The sequence below is a fragment of the Talpa occidentalis genome, unplaced genomic scaffold, assembly GCF_014898055.3.
Source record: "Talpa occidentalis isolate TD23 unplaced genomic scaffold, MPIMG_talOcc4v2.1 talOcc4.881, whole genome shotgun sequence".
Lineage (NCBI taxonomy): Eukaryota > Metazoa > Chordata > Mammalia > Eulipotyphla > Talpidae > Talpa > Talpa occidentalis.
In genome coordinates, this window is record NW_023605285.1 from 1 (window position 1) to 25,808 (window position 25,808).

Genomic DNA, 25,808 nt, shown 5'->3' on the forward strand with positions numbered 1-25,808 from the left:
AAAACAAGAAAATTTTATGGCATGCAAATTATGCCTTATAAACCTTACATTAAAAACAAATAGATTTGTTTTAGTTAAAAGGCAGGAGCAGCCCTGTGTGGGGAGCAGACACTGGATACCAACTAGTGACTCCTGCTGCAAGGCCACTGCCTATGGCCCTACAGTCTGCCCCCTGATCTCCCATGCTGGCTGTGGCCCAGGCCCGAGCACACACTTGCTGTGCCCAGAACCACGCCGCTTAGACCTATGGAGCAGGCTGGGGCTTCCCCTGCCAGCACAGGTCAGCACAGGCCCTGCCTGCCTGCATCAGCACTTCCCTTGTGACTGTCCTCCCTGGTGGCCTTGAACACCCCCCACGAGGGACTGAGAGTCTGGAACCTCAAGCACACAACCTGGGCCCTATACCTGACTGGGGAGAAGCCACGGGCCTCAGGCTATGGAAGGTCACATTAAGGTTGTACACAGTAGCTTTAGTTCCTTCAGGGATTTATTAAGGCATTGAGCACAGTGTCATTTTTAGCCAACTGAACTGAATACAAGGAAATCTATCAGGACCTGAGGGATTTACCTTTAAGGTTAATGGTGAGGAGGAGAAGCTGAAAGAAGATTTTGAGTAATACCTGCATGGCTCCCGCCTGTGTCCCTTAGCTGGGAGCGCCAGCCTAGGAGTTCCTGGAGATACCTTAAAGGTCCCAACACCGGTGCCCAACAGGCTCGTAACCCTCCCACCTGGTGCCAGTGGCAGAAGGGGCTCCCCGGAGCACTACCTGGCTCCTCCACACTGGTGGGTGGAGAACAGGGTTTGGCTTGGCCACACGTGAGGCACAGAGGCAGTGGGCAAGCAGGGGGCAGAGCCAAGAGAGCCTTGGACACCATGCAAGGGCCGGTACATGAAGGACGAGGGAGACTCTGCCTGGGCCCTACCTGCAACTGCTCAAACTTTCTTCCACTTAACAGCTCATTGTTTCTGGGGACACTGGGAGAAAAGAGACAGGAAGGAAGGGTGGGAGCGAGGAGAGAGAAGCGAGTCCCCATTCAGTGGAGGCATCAGCCTGAAAGCCCTGACTGCTCGTGGTCACTGGAGGCGCTGAACTGCCTCTCCACCTTCTTTGGTCCTTGATCTTGAGTCCAATGTCCACCTTCTTCTCAAAGAAGTTCACCAGCACGGACTCCGTTAGGATGGAGGCCAGGATCTGCTCAAAGGAGATGCACCAGTCTGTGTCCACGGTGCCCCCACAGCGAGCAGTGGCCTCAGGACTGCGAGCCTCCCCACCCACCAGCACTGTGTCATCTGCCAGGTCCTCGCACTGCAGAGAGCCTGTGCTGACCACCGAGTAGGAGGACATGGACATGTCATCTTTGGTTTCGTCGTCAGACAGAAGCTGGGAGGGGGATCCCTGCCCCTCGCCGCTGCCCCCTTCACCCACCACCTGGCTTTCCTGTGGTGTCTTCCCAAGGTAGGTATCACCCCCAGCTTTGGCCTGGGGATCCCCTGCGGCTGATGGCTGAAGCTCCAGGGCTGGGTCATAAGCGGGGTTGGGGGTTGGCGCTTCATCCTCCTCAGGGGCACCATTCCTGGGCTTCCTGCCTGGCCGTACCGAAAACCTCTTCCCCACCTCGCCGATGCGGAGCAACAGGCTGGCCACCGTGGCAATGGCGTGGTACAGCTCCTGCTCCATGGGGTCTTCACTGAACATGTTGTACAGTGTCTTGCACAGCTCAATGAACTGCTCCTGGGGGTTAAGTCAGACAAAAGGCAGAGCAATGGTGAACGGCGGGTCAGCTTGCCCTGGGGTCAGCTGGGTGTTCTAAGTGGGGGGTGGCGGGGAGGGTTTGTTAGTTGTCTCCACACACCTCTATCTTGCCCTGTCCATTTCACAGACTGGGACACAGGCTCAGCGAGGGAAACTGGACTGGCACAGCCTTCAAAAGACTATGTTTCAGCACAGAAACTATCTGGAGTTTCTCCTTGCCTCCATGTCCAATCTTTAGCAGAGATGAGCTCATTTCAATCATTACTTTCCAAATCCAGTGACCACAAGGACTTCTTCACTGCTTTGTAAACACCCCAGACTTTCTATCTTTAATAAGAGGTGACTTCAACTCTGTCCCTTATGAGACTCTTCAGAAGATGGTGACAGAGAAGCACAGCCTGGTCAGCCGAAGGGGTATGGAGGTCAGGTTCCAGGCTCTGAAGCCATACTTTCAGACCTCTTGGTCTGAGAGCTGGATACAGCCTCACTCCATGGGGCACCCCAAGCATAGGCATGTGGGTGAGAAAGCACCCAGACTGCAGGCTGCCCTCTGGGCAGAGCAGGGCCTTGCTTAGGCTGCAGTTGGAGAGCTGCCTCTGGTTATACACCTGCGCTCTGAATATAGGGCCTTGGTTTTGAGGTCCTGAGCAGGACACCAAGTTCCCCATCCAGAGACCAGCAAATGAAGAGTCAGCCATGAGGACAGGTGGGTCTGTATGTGCCCAGTGCCTGTGCTGGGTCTGGAGGTGGAGCAGGAAGGGGTCTTGTGAAAGGTGGTACATGTCTCTGCCCGAGGGAGTCTAACTTTCCCCTGTGCTTTCTGGTTCACAGATACTGATTAAATGAAAGCAAACCATCTCCATGAAACAGTGCCCTAGACAAGGCCCTAAAGCAACTGGCTGGCTGTCTTTCTGGAATCATCTATGACAGCCTTCTGACCAGCGGCTCCAGAGGTTGGCACAATTTTCACCCTCCATGGTTGCTGGGCATGCAGGTGGTGAAGTGCCCAGCGGGAGGGCCCTGTCTTGGTCAGAATTCTCCAGAAATATCTGTTGTAGACTATAATTGGGCTTACCTGGTTCATCTTGGGAAGATCCTTGATTGTCTCCTTCTGAACCTCTTTCTCCTTGGCCCACATTCGAAGGTAGTGTCGATAGTCAGGGGGGCTGGTCCCCTTTTCCTCTATGAGTTGGGAGAAAAAGATTAATCTCCATCTGCCGAATGAGAGAAAGAGGGCTGGGGGCTGGCAGCAGGAGTGAGTGGATGTGGGTGTTGTCTGGGGTGGAGCTACGGAGGTCCTCTTACAAGACACCCACTATTTGGGGAGGTGGTGATGGAAAGAATGCCCATGGCTCTCCCACGCTGTGCTGATGTAGGTGTGACCTATGCTGACGAAGATGGCCCCGACCTGTATTCCCTGAGACACTGGAACCACATGGAAGCTGGAGAGGATGGCATGAGGAGGAAAGGCTGGCTGGACCACTGAGAGGGGCCCTGGCAGAAAGCAGGTCCCATGAGGGAGGTGGTGAGTGCCAGGGGTGTTCACAGCTACAAGAGACTAAGGCCTGGGGCTGTCGAGAGCTCGACTCCCTTCACAGTAACACCTTTCCCACAGGGACAGCCACAGAGTCAGACACGATGGGCGCACAGACCCCACTGGTCCTGGGGTCCCTACTAACGCAGAGCAATGACAACATCTACCTTCTCTTTTGTCTCGGACGTCCTCGTTGCCAGCTCCACCTTGTTCTTCCTGCCGTAGTGCTTCTGGACCACCGGAAAAGTAAAAGAACATTCTTCTGTTAGGACTGCACACTGCTGAGGTCCCTGGCCGGCCAGGCTCACCTGCCAGCAGGCCAGCCCCACTCATCTCTCCCTGCTCCCATTAAACCAGAGAGCCATGAAACCCTCGTGTGCTCTCTTTTCAAAGGAACACAAGTCTTAACATCTAGGAGTTTTTCAGAATCATCATGCATGTTATGGCGAAAAGGTGAGAATTAATGATTTCTGTAGTTTCTGCTGAAAAAGGTCAAACTTGGGAGTGCTAACTTACCAAGTCAACCTGCAATTACCACACTAGCTAATGGGGGAATTTTATGTATTTGGTGAAGTGACATGTTTGCTAGAGCTGGCACATGCTGTGCAACCTACAGTGACCATGAACTTGGGGAAAGCAGGCCACTCAACTCTCCCAAAACTGCTCCCAGAGGCAGTGTGGGTGTCCTCAGGCTGGACAGCAGCATCCCAGCTCTGAATGGCCTCACTGATGGGGTAGGCTGGGGAGGGGCACCTCTCTGGGCTCAGGCATCTTACCTTGGGATAGAGACCCACCATGAAAATGGGGCCTTTCTCTAGCTCAAGCCTAAAGCACTGTTGATCTGCCCAGGTTCCGAGTACAGATGGTACATGAGATTATTTAGTTGGCATATTTGAAATCATAGTCCTTAAGCTTCATAGTCAAGTTCAACTGAGCCTTTGACAATGTCAACAGGACTGCCCTGGGTATCTTGATACACAGTTTCAAATTTCCCTTCTGGGTCTATATTATCCCTGGTGAGTATCATTTGTCCCTAGAAATTACAGTGTGGAGTTCTGGTCTGTTTTGTGAGTAAGCTACACACTAAGGGCTGGCTCACCAAATCCCAGGCCAAGAATGGCCTATCACCCTGAAGCCAACACTTGAATGGGCATGACTTCCAGTAGGCACTCAACATGCATATTTTTCCTTAATGAAAAAGTTCTGTGTAGGGGAAGGAACACCACCATCCTGTGGAGAACATGGAAACATCTTCTAAGGAAAGCATCTGCTACTCTGTTCCACCTCCCTCTGTGGATTCCACACGTTTCACACTGCTGCAATGTTAGCATTTGTATTTTTTCCTATAAATGTGCAGGCAGATCTCCTGCACATGGTCACAGGGCTGACACCCTGGTGCTATGCCATGTCAGCAGAGCTGTGTGTCTCACACCCACCCTCTAGACAATAACAGGACCACTCCTCTCCTCCCGTCCATGGGAATCACCTCTGCTAGGGGTCCTCCACAGGATGTACCCTCAAGTGGGGTTTCTGGGACTAAGAATTTCTAGGCCTCCTGACCATACAGTGGTGTTAGGTAGATGAAGCCCAAAGTTCTGGTGAAGACCAGAACTAGGGGTGTGTCCCAGCCCCCAAGGACTGACCTTGAGCCTCCCAAGGCAGGAAAAGATCCAGATCTGAGGCCAGGGGAGATGCTGGAAGGGACAGCGGAGGAAGACGAGAGGGCAGAGGTAGGGAGAAGCCAGGATCCAGGAAGGCAGAGACAAGAGAAACAGGAATGAGAACACTGCCAGGGCCCCAGCCTGGACAAGGAGGCAGGGTCCCCTTGTCCTGGAGCTCTCTAATGCAACACATGCCTGAGCCCACCGCAGGGCCACAGGCCACCCACATGGGCCCCACAGCAAAACCTGGTGCTGATGGCTCACCTTCTGAGGAGCTGTCCTCAGTGAAAAAATGGGTGGCTTCCAGGGCAGACTCAGTCTCCTCTGGACTCAGCGCTATGCTCAGAGAGAAAGGAGAGTGAGGGCAGGAGAAAGCAATGTGATTCACACAAAAGCAAACCTCTCAGGCCCAGCATCCCCCCATGGCATGCCCATGGGTCCCAGTGCCCTCTGATATGGTGTGTGGTCAGAGGGGTAGCAGTGGCGGCTGATTCGGGTGACTCTCTTGACTTTGTATGTTTGTCTGAAACACAAACAGTATCCCTGGTAAGAATCCAGCCAGTGCAGACAGAGTCTAATGACCAGCCAGCCTTCTGCCCACCCCTTGATGCCAAGGCCCAGAGGACCCTGGGCACACACATAGAGAAGAGCCATGCACAAGTGACTTGCCCGTCTCATTTCACACACCGGGCGTTGTTCCACAGTGATTCACACTGCAGTGTGAATCGTGATTCATTGCGATTATGCAGCCCCCGGCCTCCGCTGTGGTACACCATTCCAGTGTGGGGGGTTATTCTCCCAGCTGTCCCAGTGGCACACAGTGAGAGGAAATGGGCAGTGTGTAGCACATGAGGGAGGTGGCAGGGTGTGGGCAGAGTTCCATCAGGGGCCTGGGCATCGCAGGGGATGGTTGGGAGAAGTGGGGTGGCTACACTTGCTCTCTTATGTAGGACCTCAGCCCAGCAAATCTGTCTCTCAGCTGAGTCAGATATGGTTGATACCAACCCTCCCAGGAGGGATAGCTGGGGCCACTATTCCGGTCACATTGTAGGGAAAAACCTGTCACAAGAGCAGAACTTTCTACCTCAGCAACACAAAACAATTGCCTGGAGAGTTATAAAATAGAACCTGGGTCCTGCCAGGCCAAAGTGCAAGCTTCTGGAGTTGAGCTCAGCACAGTATTCTAAAAATCACTGGAGTGACTCTAAGGCGGCCTCTGAGGTTCCAGGGGCTGTGGACAATAGCAGGGTCCCAAACAGCTCCATCTCAGAACCTAGGTTGAAATTTTCAGTTTCCTCCAGGGAAAACAGGGATATCGCTGCCTGGAATGACTCTCCACGTGGCTGTACCAGGTGAGTGTGCCCTGCACAGCAGGACCCCAATGACTGCAGGTTCTGTCTTCGACCAGCTGTCCCATTGAGTCACCAGGCATCACCATCAGTAGCCTGGGGCACCTTGAAGAGACGCAAACCCTACTCATGGCCGTGACAGGGCTCCCCAGGTCATACCTGGCCCTTGGCAATGCCCCCAGGTTGACCCTTGGGGGATAAACAAGACTTAAGGACAGGTTACTAACCACAGGGTCCTTGGTTTCACACGTGAGTGTCCAGTTATGCGACCCCTCCGAAGTTTTTGGTGGTGCTGTGACCCTCACAGGTCACAGCCCTATTCAGACCAAGACAAGCCAGGCCTCACTCCCTCCACTAGGCCTGGTCTCCAAGGCTGCCTCAAGGTCCAGCATCCCACAGACGCTTGTGCTGGGCCTTAGGATGCTACAGGCCCAGCTTTGGACATGTGTGAGGTTCCTGCTAGGGAGAAGGCTATTACCTGGGGGCAGGTGTAGCTTGTAGAGTGCCTTGAGCTTCTCTGTCAGGTCCCCATGGTACAGCCCACCTGTGGAGGAAGGCCAGAGAGGAGGCACACTGGTAACAGACTGTTGAAGACCTGAGACAGTCTGAATTTGAACAACTCCCCCTTCCAGTGGCTTCTGGCAGGACCCTCCTCACAATCTGATTCCCTCACAGAGAGGCCTCTGAGAGCAAGGCCCAGGTATCCTGTTTGTTCTCCTTCCCTAGGGTCTACGATCTGGCCTTTAGCAGCTCCAGGCTAACAGAAAGATGGGGGGAGATACATTGGAGCCCCATGTGTCTCCTGTGGGAAAACTGCCCTTTCTTTACTAAGGATCAAGGGCTCTGGGCTGCCCTCTGCTAGCTGCAGTGGAAAGACTAGCTAGGTCTGGACCTTGGAGGCTTCTTCAGAAAGGGCTAAGGGAATGGGCAGGCACTGCAGCCACTTACTGATCCCTGTCACGAACTCTTTGAAGTTGATCAGCGAGTCCTTGTTTTCATCCAGGAGCCGGAACATTCGTCCTGCCAGCACAGATGTGTGGGAGCCACAGGCCCAAGGTGTCAGGCTGGCGAAAAGATCCCGGAACTGGCTGGCGTCTATGCGGTACTGTTCTAGGTAGGGCAAGCTGGGGTCCCGACGCCCAGCTGTGGGGCGGCTGCTACCCCAGTACTGACTTGCCAGATGCTTGGCCTGCAAGGGACACAGTCTGGTGAAATGGCCTGAGTGCCCTGCCCCTGGACAGTTAGGATCATCAGGCTAATTGGGGTACCCACCTCCTTCTCCACCCAGGTCTGCCATGTCCCAGGGTGGGGAGTACTGGGCCTGATGCAGCAGCTCACAGAACCGCTCATGTTGGAGCCATCAGTCCCTCATTTACAGAGGGGTGATCTGGGACAGATCCTTGGGCACCAGGCCACAGCAGGCCTAAAGCTGCAGCATGGCAGCCACCTTGGGGGCTGAACCAGAGGAAGCTGGGAACTGACAAGAGCAAAATGGCAGCATAGACTTTTGTGCCTGCTGAAGAGAAAGCAGGCTTTTCCTTTTGTAATAGCGCCTGAAATTTTCTTGGAGAGCCCTCCCTGTCCTACCCTTAGACCAAGGGGAGGGTACATAGCCCAGATCTGGCCCAGTGGCAAATGCCTCCCAAAGCCACAACGCCTAACCTGAGTCAGTCTAGTAATCAACCTTAGACTTTTTGCTAAAACCATTTGGAAAGAAAAATTCTTTCCGCTGGGGTTCCTGAGAGACACGGATGATCCTGGATCTGTCTACAATTCTGCCATTCTGCAGGAAGAGCAGTCCAAAGGACATCTGAGGTGGGGAGAAGCAAGTTTGAGCACCCAGGTCCAGCTCACACCTGAAGCTGTGCTTTCCTAGACTCTTCACTTAAATGAGCTAATGCATTCCCCCTTCTGTATAAACTGGTGTGAGTGGTTTTTCTGTGAATTAAGTGTCCTCCAAGAATGAAATCACACCATATGAAGTTTGTGGTAACTGTAACTGAAAATGCTTTTAAATCTATTTCTCTTCTGCTGTGGTAGGGATACATTTAGGGGACTACGCTGGGGTTCTGGTCCTGCCCTTGCTTTGACTGTCACCTTAAACACCATGTAAAGGTCTTCCAGCTCTTCAATTGAGAAACCAATGTCTCCAGGTATAGCTCGGACCTAGAAGGAAAGAGAAATAGGATATATTGATGGATTCTCAAGTTCCTGCAATGGTAAAAACAAGATGCTCTTTGGGATAATGAGTACAAAGACATGAACTACCCCTCTGGTGTTGCTAACTGGCCCAGCACACAGGGTGGCCCACCCAGGAAGAGAATGTGGCTCACACATTCACTCTTTGGGCACTGTCTGCCCAGCTACTCAGTCAGGGAGTGCTGTCTGGATCCCTGGCACCATCTCTTTGGAAAGCATTCTAGACCTTCCCAGTACATTCTCCCTCCAGAGGTGAGGAAGGCAAAGGATTGTGGCAGTGGCACAGTGGGCTGGGAAGGGTGGAAGGTGTCCAAGTGTTGTCACCCAGGGGTAGGGGCAAAGTCGGGCTGGGAAGGTTCAGCTGGCAGCAAAATGGCACTTGGACTTTAGGCAGCTGGGCATCAGAGAAGCTGATGACCAAATCATGAGCAGAAAATAGTGATGGGGATCTTTGCCCACATTCCCACCTGTGCATCACACTTGGGGATTCTAGTCCCTTGCTGTGCAATGCCCTGCTCACCCCTTGGGAGGCACTGTGGCAGGGGCAGTTTCCCTGGGTCACCACCCCACCTTGCCTGCAACCTGGGGCCACAGAAGGCCTGCCCCCTCATACCACACTCCTCTTGGCTGTATCCTCCAAGGACTGGATCACTTTCAGCCTCTGTTTAAACCGCATCTGTTCGATGTCATCAGCACGTAGGCTGCTAAATTTCTATGGTAAGAGTGATGCCATGAGATAAGGTGGAGTTAGGGTCCAACACCTGCCAGCCCCTCATTATACCCCTGCACCGACATGCCCGGACGCAGGAACTTGACACAAGGTTCCAGTGATCACTGACCTCGTATGACACCTTTAGGAGGTCAAAGATGTCCACTTCTGCAGGGGGGGTATCCCTGCTGGTCAGCAGGGCATGGAGGTGTGGGATGGGAGGAGAGACACTCTGTTTATTGACCACGTTATCCAGGTATCTGCCAGGATTAAAGACAGAAGTATAGACCACTCATAGGTAGTGACAGGGGAGTCTTTCCCATGGCTACGTGATGTGGAGGGACCATTTCACAAGCAGGAGTGAGAGCTGGGCCTCTCCAGGAAAGCTGCAGATAAGCCTGACTGACTCCATGGTGAGGTGGAGATGTGCCCTGGTAAATAAGGAGTCCTCCTGGAGGCAGTGGAGAGAAGACCTCAGCCTGAGTACTAAATGAGGAAGCTAAGATGTCCTCAGGAACCCTTTATATGCCCAGATGCTTTCACTCTAGGAGAAAGGTCTACTGTGGCAGAAGGGACGTGTTCCTTCCCTCGGTGAGCTGCTAGGGATATGTGGATTAACCTAGCAACACTCAGGAAGCAAATGAGAAAGGTATGGAAGGAGTGCTGCTGTGGCCATGTCTGTGGGGACAGAGCTTTAGGACAGGGCCTGACTTTGGCTGGGCTTGCCCAACCTGGGCTTCTTGCCCTCACAGGCTCTCTAGGCTGGGCCTGAAGCTAAGGTGGGAGAGGTGGCTGGTTCCCCCCCATTACTCTGGTCAGGGCTCCATCCCCAGGGAGGCCTTCACTCATGAGGAGGAGCCCATCCATCTGTCTGGTGTGGGGAGGGGCATGAAAATCCTCTGTGATTCTGATGTGGGCTATATCTAGTCTTCCCTGTGGACAAAGAGCTAGCACCGTCCAGAACAGGGAGATGATAACCTTGTGGAATGCTAACCAGCACCTCAGCTGGCTCAGCAGGCAAGTGGCAGCATCCCTGGCTGTCCTGGGTGGCCGGGACATATTTCCAGGCCAGGCAAATATGTGCACACAGCCTGATGGGACTGTACAGAGCTCAGGGCCAGGTGAGAAGGCCAGGTGAGGACTCAGCTCCTGTGTACAGAGAAATACCAACAGCAGGGGGAGACCTCGTGTCCCAGGGTCTGACAGCAGAAAGAATGCTGTGGGATGCTAGTGGGCGAAACTAGTGCAGGGAAAACTATAACTAAGCAGGCATGAGGCCTACACTGCAGGGGTGTTGTGGGCCTACACTGAGGCATTGGAGGGTGGGAAGGGACAGCTGGATCCCAGAATCCATGATAGGAAGTGGGGTTGAGGGAAAAGGTGGTGGCCAGGATGACCCCGAGACATAGGTGTAAACAGTGGGTATAAGCTCCTTTAGCTCTTACGGCAAGCCCAGCATGGTGCCTGAGCTCAGGAAAACACAACCAGGCCTGTTTTATGGAAACAACAGCTGCCCTGCTATTCTAGCCACCTCCTATGCACGATAGGAGCCCTCAGCCCACCATGCCCTGGCCCACTCCCATTCTCTCTTATCCTGGTCTTATGGCTGCCCTAGTGCTGTTCTGTCCCCACTAGGAAGGAAGCTTCTTCTGCTCCCTGGATCTAGCAGGACCAGATTCCTGGTGGACACAGTCACTGAATGCTGGCTGGGGAGAACCCAAGGTTGTCCCCTGAGAGGCCAGCTTGGTCACCTGCCCAGGATGGTCATGGCCTCGCCCTCGTCCACACAGGCCAGCAGCTCCTCCTTGTTGGCATCCAAGATGGCCAAGGCCACTTGTAGGATCACCTTGATGCCCTCATAGAAGAAGCAGTCAACGATGACCACGGCACTCTCAAAGGGCATGACGCTGAGGAATAGGGTCAGGAACCAGGAAAGTGAGATGCTGGAGATGACCCCCAGGTCCTGCATCTTCTCAGAGAGCTGGGGTAGAAAGTCCCTTGTAAGCTCTTCAAAGATGCCTTGGTCCACCAGGGCCCCTAGGGAGAGGAAAGAGGAATCTGACTTGTGAGCCCATACCCCTGGGCTCTGGTTCAGGTGCGCCCTCAGGTGGGGCCTGAGAGCCTAAGGCTAAGGCCCCGCCCAATCTCTGGACAGCTCCACGCACACCGAGGCTACAGAGGCTGGGTATGTGGAGAAAACAAGAATGAATAGCAAGCTGTTAAATTTTCTTTCTACAGCTTCCAAACCATTGTGTGAAAAGAATGATTTCATTCATAAGACTTGGATTTTTGGGCCTCCCTGGTGGTGCAAGGGGTTAAGTCCAGCACGATGAAGCTATCGCCAGCCACTGCAACATGAGTTCGATTCCAGGCCAGGGAGCAACCCACATGGTGCAGCAGACCTCTCTTGCCTTGCCCGCTGCTCCCCTCAGCAGTGTATTTAAGTCAGTCTGCCTGTTCTGTTCCCCGGTCTGTCTCTGGTGAATCCTCTCACCTCCCCCCAACTCTGGCCTGTACCCCAGTTCTTGTATGTATAAATAAATCTTTAAAAAAAAAAAAAAAACTTGGATTTTTTTTGGGGAAATACAAAATTGTTCCCTAGATGCATCAGATTAAACCATGGCTGCAGGGGCTTCTGTGTATCCTGTCCTAAAGCTTGAGAACAGATATGATGCTAAAGATCCCCCTCCCCGCCTCCTTCCAAAAAATAATACATGAAGGCATCTTAGAATACCATCTTAATCACACACATAATTAAATACATTTGCAAACCCATTTCTACTTCATGACACAGATTCCACAAGTTACAGTTGAAGAGGAGGTACATAGCGGGTGTACTATACATGCTAGTTGTGATGTTTTTCTATAGTAAAAAAGTTTAAGAAGAGTTTGACCTGATGGGAATGTAGGCCCCAAGCACTTTTAAAAGTCACTAAATGTGTAACTTCTAACTCTCACTACCAGCAACTGGGGAATCTGCTGCAAGTCTGGGTCAGGTGGTTGGTGAGCCTGTGCCTGGCTCTCTACTTTGCAGCTGTGTGAGGATTTCTATGTATAGTCAGGAGCATATGTGGGGGAAATGCTTGTGCAGCTGGATGAGGGGCTGTCACCCCTGCTGGCACTCACCTACCACCCTGGTATTGTAGTAGTCAGGCAGCATGCGCTCGCAGAGAGCCACCAGCAGCCAGAAGGCCTCCTCCTCGCTGCCATAGAGCAGGAGCACTGAGGTGACGATGTTCATGGCCTGTGGGCACAGGGACAGTGAAGGGAGGTTCACAGAGCTGGCCACCGAGTAAAGCCCTTCCCTTGCCCCACAAGCAAGTTCCATAATGACAAACTGGCCCACCCAACTTGGCAGTTTGCCAAAAGGGGATCTGCAGGAAATCAATTTGACAAAATAGTCAGCTGGGTCACCCTAATCGGGCTAGCAGGCGCTGGAAGAGTCAAGAGTGTGGACGTGAATGCCGCACTTCTGCAGAGCAGTGTCTGGTGTTGAAGGTGTCACGCTGGGCCAGGTGGACGTGTAGGCAAGTTGTGTGGCACATAGCTATATGGCTACAGGGAGGCCATGGCAAGACTAGGATGGCACAGCCTCAGTTGATAGCAGGCTCAAAAGGAAAAGCTTCAACAGAAGTTATCTTCAAAATTATTTAAAGCTAATACACTGGCTTTCCATGCATTGGTCATGTGGAACATTCACTCTCCAGGAAGTGGATTTGCTGTGCTGCCTTGAAATCCACGTGTGGTCGAGGGGGTAGAGAAAGCCACTTGACCTGACTGATGAAATGTCCACTAGATTTAAAGTCAAATGTCACCAGAAATGCAAATCAAAGGTGCAAGATGGTACCTTACACCATTAGGATGGCTACTATCAAAACCAGAAAAGCAAGTTTGGTGGGGGCTTGGAGAGACTGGGTCCCTTATGCATTGCTGGTAGGAATATAAATTGTGCAGCTCCTATGGAAAACACTATGACAATTCAATAAAAAACATAGAAACAGAAATACCGTTTAATCCTGCAATTCTACTTCTAAGTATATCCCCAAAAGAAGTGAAAAGATGTGAGCAGATATTGCATATCCATGTTCATAGCAGCAGCATTCACAATAGCCAAAAGGTGGAAAAACCCCAAATAGTCATGAACAGATGAACAGATAAACAAAATGTGATATATCCATAAAGTGGAAGATTATTCAGCTTATAAAGGAGGAAAATTTTGCAACATGTTACAACATGGATGAATTTGGAGAAGACTATGCTAAGTGAAATAAGCCAGTCACAAAAGGGCTCTTACTGTATGATTCTACTTATATGAGATACCTAGAATAGTCAGGTTCATAGAAATACAAAGGAGAAGAGTGGTTGAGAGGGGGTGGGGGTACGGGAGGATGAGGGGTGTGCTACTTAATGGATACAGAATGTCAGCTTTGTAAGATGAAGTTTTGGGGATGGATGGTGGTGATGGCTGCACAGCAGTGTGAATGTATTTAATGCTGCTATATATTTACAAATGGTTAAGATGGTAAATTTTACCCCCGCACAGAAAACAAATGCTTCCAGAAGCACATAGAAGGCAACTTAATACGGTATGGGGATAAGTGAATAATTATCATTGTTTTGAAGTGTCTTTTTCTGTGGTAGGGCTTCCATTTGGGGGCACAGGGACTGAGGCCACCAGTCAGGTCCAGGGCCATGGGACCTGATGGCCTCTGTAGAGAAATGTTGTATTTGGGTTCCTGCCCAGTCCCCTTACCTGGCAGTAGCCAATGGTGGGGTTTCGGAAAGCATAGGCAGTCAGCACCCGCCGGAGTGCAGCAATCCCCAGCTCATTCTGGAAGGCAGGGTGCTCGGGCATGGAGCGGTGGAGGTCTCGCTCGATCTCCTCTGTGGCCAGGCTGTACTTCCCCATGGACTTCTCTACCAGATTAGCATAGTAGCTGGGATGGGTCACCATCTCATTCCAGGCCCCTGTGAAAACATGGGTAGCAAGTGTCTCTTTCTCTCAGAATTTGGAGAGACATCAGTGCACCACAGAAGAGAGGTGGAACTCAGGTCTGTTACTGTTGTAAGGTGAAGGTTCCCTTGTGACTGCTCCTGCTTCCACTCAAGTTGCAATGGCTGACTTGCCCTCTTCCTGAAACCCTCCAAGTGGTGAGTGTGAACACTGTCAAAGCTTGTCTAGAGGAAACAAGGCCTCAGAGGGCCTGCTTACCTCCTACTGTGGGTAGGAAGGGACCACAATGGTGACTGTGCCCCACGCTTGGTTTGCTCCTGCCATGGGCCCTGCAACAACCCCCTTACAGCTGAGAGACCCATTTTCACTGGCAGGGTTGGCAGCTCCCCGCTGACCAACTCAGAAAGTTGGCCTGGAGTCAGCCCAGCTGCCACAGGGAGGTCCATCAGTTCACCTGAGAAGAGGAGCCACAGTTCCCCGCGGAGGCTCTCAGGAATGCCCTTCAGCACCAGCTCCCGCGTTTTGGCAGTGCGGTACATGCACATGCCGCGCCCGTATTCAAAGAAGTGGATGTTCCATGACTCCTCTTTCATCTTCTCCTTGGCCTAGGGGAAAGGCAAACAGGGCTGTGGGTTCCACTTGGGTACTGAGGCCCAAGTGACAGGGTCCTCCTCTCCTCTTCCATCTAGACAATGCAGGACTGGTCAACTTGGATTTCCCAGAGTTCATAGTAAAACTGCAAGGAGTCCAGGCTGGGCTACGCATAGCACCTCTCTCGGACATCAGGAAGATGCCTCCCAGAGCAGAGGGAGTGCCTCCAAGCACGTCAGGCAGGGGGCCCCTCTCCCTTCTCCTGTATTGCCCATCGTCAGCCTCTGAGGGCTGAGGATAAGACTCACCCCCTTGGCTCCCAGCTCCTCCATGTACGTGTTGCCCTGGAAGAGTTTAAGCAGGCCCTTGGAAGCGGTTGGTGCCTCCTGTGCACGGGAGATCTGGCGGCCACTGAAGGGTGAGGACAAACTGGCCGGCTCTTCCAATGCCTCATGGGATGCTGGGGAAGACTGGAAAATACAACATGGGAGGAGAAGTGCCCTTGAGTGAGCTGCCCTTGGGATTTCTTTCTTTTTTTTTTTTTTTATGCATACAAGAGCTGGGGTGTAGGCCAGAGGGGGTTGAGAGGATTCAACAGAGAGAGAGTGGGGAGCAGTGGGAGAGACAGGAGAGGTTTGCTGCACCATGTGGGCCAGCTCCCCCACTGGGGATTAAACCCGTGCTGCAGTGGCTGTGGATTGCTTCATAGTGCTGAGACTTAACTCCTTGTGCCACCACGGAGGCCCCTTGCCGTTGGGGTTTCTAATGTGCACATTGGACACCTGACCTGGACCTGAGTCCTGAAGGCAAATGCAGTAGAGAAAGCAGCATTGGGTTTGCCAAGCAGACCATGCTACAGACCACCGCCTCTCTGGTCACGGGATAGCTATGCTGTCCTCCCTTGTCAAGCCCACACATGCAGGACAGTCTCTCATGGGAACAGGTTCTGAGGCCCATCTTATCAGACACTTCTCAGTAAGGTCAGGGCCAAGGAGAGAAGAAACCCCAAGGAGACCATTCCTGGTGCCCTCCCTGGGGCACATTCCCTGCTAGGATAGTGCTGCTGGCATTTGCATTAAGTGTCCTCAGGTCCCCAGCCATAGTGGTGCTGTCTCCACAGGGCCCACCTGCATACTCAACCACTCTCAACAGTGACAGGCTATAGGGGGCAGGAATGACACGGAGCAGGTTTTTCATCATTCCAGCAGATGGGTGAAGGAGGAGAGTCCTGAAGCCCTCAGCGGCTTTTCAGCTGTTTATTGGATTTACCAGGTACACAGCTGGCAGGGGAGCTGGGGGCCGGGAGGCTGGCAATGACCTGTTTGGGTTCTCCGGTAATCTCTGCTGCTCTCGTCGTTCTTCATGCTTCTCTGCTTCTGCTGGTGTCCCCCTGACACCGCCCCTAAAAGCCCAGTCTCAGCCCAGGTGAATCCCATCTACATAGGCCCACACCCTACTCCAGGTGCCCGCCAACAGGCATGCATTCGCGACCACGAGGTTCCGCCCTCTATCCTAATGGTGGGAGGGCAGAAAAGCCCGATACTTTTTACCTACCCTACACTGGCTCAGGTTGGGACTATTGGAAGAACACTAGGATCTGCTCTGGCTCCCTAGCCTCTCCTCCCCCTGGGGAGTCGAAGCATGAGCTGCACAGGAAAAGTGGAGCAGGCACAGGTGACGTCAGGCCTGATCATCCAGCAGGGCCCCAATTGAGGCACTCCCTCCCACAGGTGCCCTCAATGACTGCTGAGGAATGGAGTCCCCTTCCTCTCAGGCTTCTGTCCACTGTACCTGAAGGCCCCCGGAAGATAGGGGTTCCCAGGTCCTTTATTGGTTGATCACTGTCCCCAAGGCTCCCTGAGGTTGGATACCCTAGTTTAGGGGTCTGGAAACCTGCTTTCCCATTGTACAGCTAGCAGAGGGCAAGAGGAACAATATGGGGTTGGCAGAAGTAGACAGGGCATCAGCGACAAGGGCCTGAAAAGAAACCCTACTTTCTTTCTGGAACCCCTGTTCCCAGCCCTCATCTGCTAGCAAGGTGAGCAGGTTAAGTGCCTAGCCTGACAGCCCCAGGGCGGAGATCACAGTGGGTGGTAATCCCATCTCCTCAGGGAAGCAGTGGCATCTGTGTGTGATTACTGACACCTGTCCCTGTTCATATGGTCCCTGGGCCGAATGTGCTCTGCCTGCAGGTGCCAGTGGTTGTCGCCCATGAACAATGACCTGTGCTAGAATCTGGTCTGGCCCGGCATCAGAGCCAGCACCTGTGTCTGTCTATTTCCCCCTCAGTTACCTACCTGAGTGCCTACACGTAGAAACATGACTTGAATAGATAACGGTCACTGGCTTCCTAGAAGACACTTCCCTTTCTGCCAGCAGCACATCCCCATTACCTGGTGTAGGGTAAGGTGAAAGTATCAGGCTTTTCTGCCTTCCCACCATTAGGATAGGTGACGGGACCCTGCGGTCCTAAACACATGCCTGATGGCGGGCACCTGGAGTAGGGTGTGGGCTTATGTAGATGGGATTCACCTGGGCTAAGACTGGGGTTTTTTTTTAAGGGTGGAGTCACAGGGATGCCAGCAGAAAGAGTGAAGACTTGCTGGGGGTTGGGAGGCCTGCCAGCCTCCTGGCCCCTCAGCACCTCTGCCTGCCATGTACCATCCAATAGAAGCCTGCAAAAGCCACCGAGGTCTCCAGGACTTTCTCCTCCTTTACCCCATCTGCTGGATCAGAAAACCTGCACTGTCCCTTCCTGCCATTACAATTGGCGTAAGTTGGCAAGATGATCCATGCAGACAGGTATGGAGCCCTCCAAAGACCTGGATGGACTGAGAAGTAGCAGACTGTATACCTGTGACAGTGCTGGACGTTGTCATGGTGGCACAAGAAATGGACAAGGTCTGGGAGCTATGGGATGAGACCTCGCCTGGAGGAGGAGACACCCAAGAGCACCAGCCGACGACCCCCGAGGCAACAAGAATCATTGGGGAAGAAAGGACCACGATTCGGAGCTCACCAGTGTGGACAAAGGGAAAAGCCGATGAACATGGACTAATGGACTAACAATCCCGCCAGAAAGCAGGGGAACCTTGGCAGGTTGTTGTATTTTTGGGACCCTGAGGATGGATGGTATCGTTTAAAATCAAGGCATGTGGTCTCCCCTGCAGGCTCAGGCGGTTGAGTGCCGCACTGTGAAGCTATCCACAGCCTCTGCAGCGCCGGTTTGATCCTGGTCCGCTGGCGAGGGTCCCACATGGGGGGCAGACCTCTCCTGTCGCACCCGCTGCTCCCCTCAGCAGTGTATTTTGTCAGTCTGCCTGTTCTGTTCCCCTCTCTGTCTCTGGGTGAATTCTCTCACCCTCCCACGCATCTGGACTGTACCCCAGTTCTTGTATAAATAAATAAATCAATCTTTAAAAAAACAAAAAATCAAGGGTTGGCCAGTGGGCCTTGGTATAAGAGCCCACAGTGGCTGAGGGAGGAAGCCCTCGCCAAATTCTTTGCAGCCAGGCAGAGGAAAAGCGAACTTAGAAAAGCAAAAGCTGGTGCTAAGATTGAGAAGCCGTGAGCGGCTGATAAGCAGCCCAAGTATGCTGAAGACCATTGAGTCTCTTAATACCTGTGGGTGATGCCCGGATCGCTGTCGAGTGAGGGTGAGATGCTGAGGAACCCGTCCTTGGGGGACGGGTGGGGAACGTGGCTTGGGGTGGAGCCCAAGCCGAAGAGGGGACCCAAGAGAGGCCGCATGTGCAGTTTGGATCCCCAACCCATGTGCTTGTGCAATGGGTTGGCCTGAGTGCAGGGGTCTGCGAGTCGCATTGGTGGCTATGAAAGCCGAGTGTTGGAGCGACTGCAGACAGAAACCCTGAGGGCTGGCGATTACCCCCAACAGTATAGAATCGCCAATCCCAGAGTGAGTGCATCCCGGGGGTGGATGCGGGGTGTGGCTTGTGGCCGAGACCACAGCCAGAGAAGGCCAGGAAGCCCGATGGCTCCTCGTGTGTGACGGTAGATGCGGTGAATGGTCCCCTCCGTTGTATGAGCAGTGCCTTCGGCAGCCTAAGTGGCGGATCATCTGCTGGTGCCAATAATTGTCTTTTGCCACTAGGGTGGTGCCCTGTTTGGACTTATTTGTGTTCTGTTGTATTTTGTTATATTGTTATGTAGTTCATTTGCTTTTGTGGGCCATGGCTGCAGTGTTCTATTGCCAAGAGAAACGTATATGACTTGTATAGACTGTCTGGAAGAAAACCCTGAGGGCTTTTCTGCCCTCCCACCATTAGGACAGATGACGGAACCCTGCAGTCCTGATGGTGCGCACCTGGAGTAGGGTGTGGGCATATGTAGATGGGATCACCTGGGCTAAGATGGGTTTTTTAAGGGCGGCATCATGGGGACGCCAGCAGAAAGAGTAAAGACTTGCTGGGGGTTGGGAGACCTGCCAGCCTCTTGGCCCCCCAGCACCTCTGCCTGCCATATACCTGGTAAATCCCAATAAAAGCCTGCAAAAGTCATCGAGGTCTCCAGGACTTTCTTCTCCTTTACCCCATCTGCTGGATCAGAAAATCTGCACTGTCCCTTCCTGCCATTACACCTGGGAACAAAACTCTCCAACCCTGGCCCCACATTTTGTGGGATCCCCTGAAGCTTGGGCAATGTACCTGAGCTAATTAGCATTTCCTACTGTGGGCCCGAGGGGCTGAAGGGTGCAGCAGTGACCCACAGGTTATGTCAGGATGAGCCATGTGGATGCACAGGCAGTCACCACTATCCTGGTCCCACATGTGGCCTAGGAATGACACTACTTGCAGAAAGCAGGGGCACTGGTGCCTTCTGCAAATACTGCATCTTCCCTCTGCTGCTTACACAAGAATCCTCATCACAGCTGTGATGGTTTCAAATGGAATGCATTTAACAAATGCCATCAAACCATTCTCTTTAAAGTAGTATGGTGTGTCAGTTGTCATATTTGCCTTAGTAGAGTTGGTTTTAATAAGGAGAGCAAAAGAAGAAAAAAAAAAAGATAGCTACGCTAGTTCACAGTTCACCCTTCCTGCTTGACAGGCAGGTGTTCCCGGCAAGGCAGTGAGCTCGCAGAGCTGGACAGCTTTAAGTCTCTTTCTCTCTCCCAAAGTGACCCCTGTTATTTTCAGATGACCTGTAAACAAAATTTTCAAGAATTACCTCACTATATCCTTTCCCCCTTCTTTCAAGTTTATTCTTTTTAGGTCTGTCAGAATGTACTATGTTTTAAAAGTTATCTTTATAGTACCCTCAGGCCCTCTTTCAGATCAGTAGTTTCCCCATATTTGCACTTTGGCTTTTTGCAGTTTCTATTACTTGCCATTTACCTGAGGCCTGAAAACAATAATTTAATAAGATACTGAGAGAGCGTTCAAGCCCATCACTTATATTACACTATATAATTGTTCTATTTTATTATTTTTGGTTAGTCTCTTACTGTGCCTAGTTTATAAATTTTGTCTGATTTAAATTTTGCATTTAAGTAAAGGAAAAAAACATAGTTCAGTACTATTTGCAGCTGCAGGCATCCACCGGGTGTCTTGGAATGAATCCCCCACTACTACTATACTGTCAATTCCCTACTATGGGCAATGCTGAAATTAGCTAGTGGCCTTTTTCTTTCCTCTCCCATGTTTTCCCTGCTGAAAGATAATTGCAAGTGGTATTTTTAAAGTCAATTTAGGTAGTATTTTTACTTTCAGTTAATACAGCAATCAGCGAGCTCTTATACTTTCCATACCTTTTAATTTGTGTTTTTTTCATGTTTTTATTTGTCAATAGTCAGAACATATTTTACATACCATTTGTCACCTTTATTCTTGCTACCTACCACATTACTTCTATAATTGAATATATGCAATTCCTCCCCTGTCCCTCACCTCTCCCTCCCACCTGCCCCCACGCACCTAGTCTTATGTCAAAGCTTCTGCAATCATTTTTGGTTGTTTCAAATATGTTCTCAATTAGATTCCTCAACAGTGGGCGGCTACCCTGAATTTATACTGTTCTTGACTGCCTGTGTAATTTTGCTGGATAAATACTTGGTTAATAGCATTTTTAATGGTTTATCTTTATTTATTTTTTTTAAAGTGAATTTTTTTTAAAGATTTATTATTCATGCATACAAGAGCTGGGGTACAGGCCAGAGGTGGGGGGTAAGAGGATTCACCAGAGACAGAGTGGGGAGCAGAACAGGCAGACTGACTGAAATACACTGCTGAGGGGAGCAGCGGGCGACACAGGAGAGGTCTGCTGCGCCATGTGGGTAGCTCCCTGGCCGGCCCGGGGACCGAACCCGTGCTGCAGAAGCTGCAGATAGCTTCATAGGTTGTGTCCCAACCCCCTGCACCACCAGCGAGGCTCTGGTTTATCTTTAAAACATGATTTTATTTGTATGAACTTGTGCTATCAAAACATTTGATGCAGCTACTTTCCTTCATGAATGAGTGGTCTTTTTTTCACTTGCTGCCCAGAAGATTTTTTTAGTCTTTACAGTCCAATAGTTTTACTACATTATATCTTAGTATTGACTATTTTGTATTGATTTCCCAGATGTACAACATGCTCTTCCACCACACAGGTTCAAATCTTTTTTAATATTCTCAAAAGTTTTCTCAGATTGTGGTTTCTATCATCTGTTATTCCATGGTTCTGGTTTTCTTTCTGGGGGACTTGCATTATACATAATGCAGGACCTTCTTTGCCTGACTTATAACTTCTCTTGAATACATTTTCTCTCTAGTTGTTTGACTACCCTCCTACCTCCATTTTGCCGCATCTCTTCTCAATCCCTTACTGGACTTTCCATGTGTCTATTCCTTCTTGTGTTCCTGGCTTGTATAATATTCACTTCTGAAATATTTCTGTATTTTTTTCCTAATTCTTTCCTGAGTGCTTTCAACAATCTTTTCACATTATTCTTCTGACTAGTCACCTTGTTTCTGAGCTTTCCAAAAACTTTTTATAGTACTGTTCAGCCATTTCTATTATTTTTCTAATTCTTTTTAGATAATTTTGAAATATTATACTACAATTTTCATCTACTTTGGGGGACTACTGTTCTGGCGTTTTCATTGTAGAATTGTCTGTTTCTCCCTTACAATACCTTCATACAGAGTGTGATCACAGTCTGTTTCTGTTGCTCATATTTACATGACATGAATTTTTCTGCACTTTCAGCTTTCTACATGGGATAGATTTCTACCCTGCACAGCTGGAGGGCCTGTCTTCTCCTGTAGTCTCTTGATGGAGCATCCTTGCCAGCATTTCTGAGATCTGTCTCTTCTAGTGTCTGGCTTTTCTGTCCTTGATTTCCCCTGTCCCTCCCCTAGCACACTTTTCCTCAGGGACAGTTTTTCCCTTTTGGAAGGAAGTTTTTGCTGTGTTTCAGAACCTCTGGGCTTAGGCAGCCCTGCCATTCTCTGAGGTTTTGTTTGTCTATAAACTGGAGCCTGAGAAATCTGCCCCCAATTTTACTTGTTGTTTCTCAGATTTATTTGCTGACGTTTCTGCCCAATGACCAGTCTTTTCCGGAGGGAACGGGAGAAATTTTAGCAATTTCTGGAATCCTTGGCTTGTTGGACTATCTATTGATCTACAGAGAACACCACCAAACTCACCAATGGCTTCTTATCGCACTCAGAGTCAAAGGTAAAGATCTTCCAAGGGGTTGTGGGCTTTACCTGACCCTTCTTCCTCTCAATCTTATCTCCAACATTGATATCAGTTGCATCCCATCTGCCATTCTTTCTGCTTGGTTCCCATGATTCTTTCAGGTATCTGCCCAAATTCTACCTAATTAGAACCCCTCCTTCCCTCTGCTCTCCTGGCCCCTATCTGGCTTTACTTTTAACCATGGTCCTATCACCACCTGACCTGTTAGATGTTTATGTGTTCACTGTCACTCTCAGAAGAATACATGGCAAAGAGGGCATGGATTTTGTCTACTCTGTCCACTGCTCTATTTCTAGTGCCCGGAACAGCACCTAGCAACTAATGGGAATACAAGAATAGTGAGGATCCGGAAGGGGACCCATTTGTGCATGCTCTGGCCTGTCAAGCCCTGTCTTGTGAAGGCAGCAGCACTCCTGTTCCTATTCCATTTCTCAGAATCCAATCTCACCCCCTGAAATCCCAGATCAAGCCCAATCTCCTATAAGAAATCTTCCTTAATGTTTCCACTGCACACTGGTTTTTCCATATCCCTGCTGTTTTAGAGAACACAATTAACAGAATTCTAATCCATGTTGAGAAGGAATTAGAGTTACAAATCTCCAATACAGTAGCCACACGCAATTGAAATGCGGCGAGTCCAACTATAACAGTAAGTATAAACTACACAGCAATGTAGTTTACTCAGCAGTGACTACAGGGGCAGAATAAAGACATATAAAGGACTATAAAGGCAATAAAGGTCTATCAGGCCAGGCTACATAGGGCCCTGGGATCTGGGAAGGCACGTGTTGCCACTCAGCTCTGACTCACCATTTGTAGGAATGTGGGAACCATGATGCCAGAGCTTGCAGAAGTCAGATATGTGGCTTTTTACATGGACTCTTCTAATCATGGAGTATTTTCAGACTGACCAATAGTACACACATTGTATTATAGGAGGAAGGAAGTGATCAAATATGGCCAGGGTTGTGACAAAAGGAAGCAGGAACCAACCATTCTGTATGGAATGAGGATACAAATTGTCATGACTTGAAACACACTAAGTTGTTTTAAAGCTGCAAGTTCACAATTAAAAAATGAACTGAACACATTGAGAGAAAATCAGAAAACAATTTTAGACATTAAAAAAAATTGGTGAATAAAAAGGCAAGAATGGAAGACTTATTCTGTATTCCCTATGTGAACAGTGCTTCAGGACTCCTGAGGGGAAGGTTCTCATTCTGGAGTATTCCAGCTAATAAACAGAAGGAATGACTGAATTGGAGAGTCACCATTTCATAGTTCCTAATGAATGAGCAAGTCTAGGCAACGCTCCCCAGGGACAGACAGGTCTGACATGTGGCAAGACTGCCAGGTGTGACGTCCCTCTTGGAAGCACTGACACTTCAATTCTGCCCACAAGTAGACCTGCCCCCCCGCAAGGCACAAACAACTGAATGGGAATGTGGCCTGTAAGTTAACCACTAACTTAAAGGAAACAGGGCACAAAGGCACCTGTTAAATGCCTCCAGGGGATATAATCAGCAGCAAAAAAAAAAAACCAGACTGAGAAACTATGACACATATGACTCCATTTCTTGAACAAATACAAGGGTGGGGGGGGAAGGAAATAGAGATGGAGCAGAAATCTACAGATAAAAAGAAATTTAAGAGATATATTAACAGGCTGAAATCTATGTATCAATCTCCATGTACCTCAAACTGTAAAATGTATCAATATAGCTGCATTTGGGGAAATGTGAATACAAGTTATTTGATAGTAAGGATTATTATTGTTAATTTTCTATTAGAGGCCACCAGTGACTCTCAGGACTGTGGGGCAAGATAGGGTGTAGAGAGTTCTGTGACCGCAGGCAATGTGTGTGTGGCTAGGACACCCAGACTGAGGCTGGGTTAGGGTCTCTACCCAGATTCCAGCAAGGAACCTGTATGCCCGAGACTCCACAAGCATCCTGGGAGTCAGGCTCCAGCACAGAAGGTGATGGCTGTCTGGCCTCTTCCTCTGGCCTTGACCCCCACCATGTTGACCCTCTTACCTCTGGGGCCGAATCCACTGTGCTAGATTTCCTGCTCCCACTGCTGCTGCCCAGCTGCTTGGGGTGATGTTTTCTGAAGGAAGTCAGAGATCCTCTGAACCAAAAATCACGGTCTTTTAGGTTGGCAAACAGGAAGGTCATTTGCTCTTGGTGCTTATGGACAAAGGGCTGGGCAAGACACTGGAGCTATCAGCTTTTTCGACAATGGTCACCTGAGAAGGTAAAAACTCTGTCTTGAGCATATGCATATTGAGAAGCTGAATGGTTTTGTGAACATGAGCACATTGAGACCTCAGTTGTCCTCTCTCAGACACAGTAAGGAAATGGACACAGGACTCTGCACATGGCTGGATTCATAGTCTGACTGCCTGGGGACCCTGACCTTGAGCCAGATATGTGCATGTCTCAGTTTTGTTTCATTACCTGCTGATGAGGGAGAGCTCATGGGCCCTGCAGGACCATCATGAGGTTGTGATGCAGAATGTAAATGCTGAGCCCAATGTTGGTCCTCATCAGCCTCCCTAGATGGCTAGTTACCCCACCCTCTGAAGTGCAGTGGGCAGCCTGTGCACATGGTCTGAGCACTGTTCCTGGAACATTTTCTGACAGGTGTGTGTTCTGGGTACAGCGCTGACATGGAGGCATGTGGACAGCCACACAGGTTTAGAGGGCATAGAACAAGTTTTCAGGGGGCGCCTCCGCAGAGTCTATATCCTGGGGTGGGGAAAGACAGACATGAAGGCTTAATGCCCACAAGACCGGACTGAGGGGATGTGACAGCACAAGTGGGGAGGCCACTGGGCTGCTTCTTGCTGAGGCACCTCTGGGAAGGTAGCAACTAAGTGAATGAAGACCTCAGACTTGAGGACTGATCTGGTGCAGTCAGTTGGGGAGCTGCAGCAGAAATCCAGCAACCACCCAAGACGCGCACTAGATTGGCCTGAAGGACAGGGAAAGGCTGGAGAAATGGCAGCAGAGTAAGTGGGGTTGTGGGTATGTTGAATGTGTGAATGTGTGCTGTGTGCATGTCTGTTCAGGAGTGTGGTGTGTAAGGGTATGCATAGGCATGTGTGGGCATGCACGTGCATGGTGCAGTGTGTGTATATGTATGTTGAGTGTATGATGTGTGTGAGATTGAAATGCACACACGCACATTTGCATGTGTGTATATGCACAAACATACGTGTGTATGTATACACACATGAGTGTTCAGGGCACGTTGAATGTGTGTGTGTGCAGTGCGTATACACGTGCATATGGCGTGTGTGTGCATGCTGAGTGTGCACATGAGGCTATATATCAATATATGGCTATGTGTGT

The 25,808-nt window shown here is 50.4% G+C and overlaps 1 protein-coding gene across 1 annotated transcript; it reads right to left on the reverse strand.

The window, feature by feature from the left end:
• Positions 1–75: 75 nt before the first annotated feature.
• LOC119235064 (TBC1 domain family member 9B-like) lies at positions 76–24,736 on the reverse strand. The gene is given in 20 exon segments (XM_037498106.2): positions 76–1,112; positions 1,115–1,733; positions 2,830–2,936; positions 3,456–3,518; positions 4,932–4,982; positions 5,214–5,285; positions 6,777–6,842; positions 7,247–7,487; positions 8,396–8,464; positions 9,111–9,209; positions 9,337–9,466; positions 10,958–11,243; positions 12,333–12,450; positions 13,960–14,174; positions 14,615–14,765; positions 15,060–15,221; positions 24,489–24,551; positions 24,553–24,590; positions 24,593–24,631; positions 24,634–24,736. Coding segments are annotated over 20 exon segments (2,757 nt in total). The 3' UTR covers positions 76–1,047.
• Between the last annotated feature and the right edge of the window lie 1,072 nt (positions 24,737–25,808).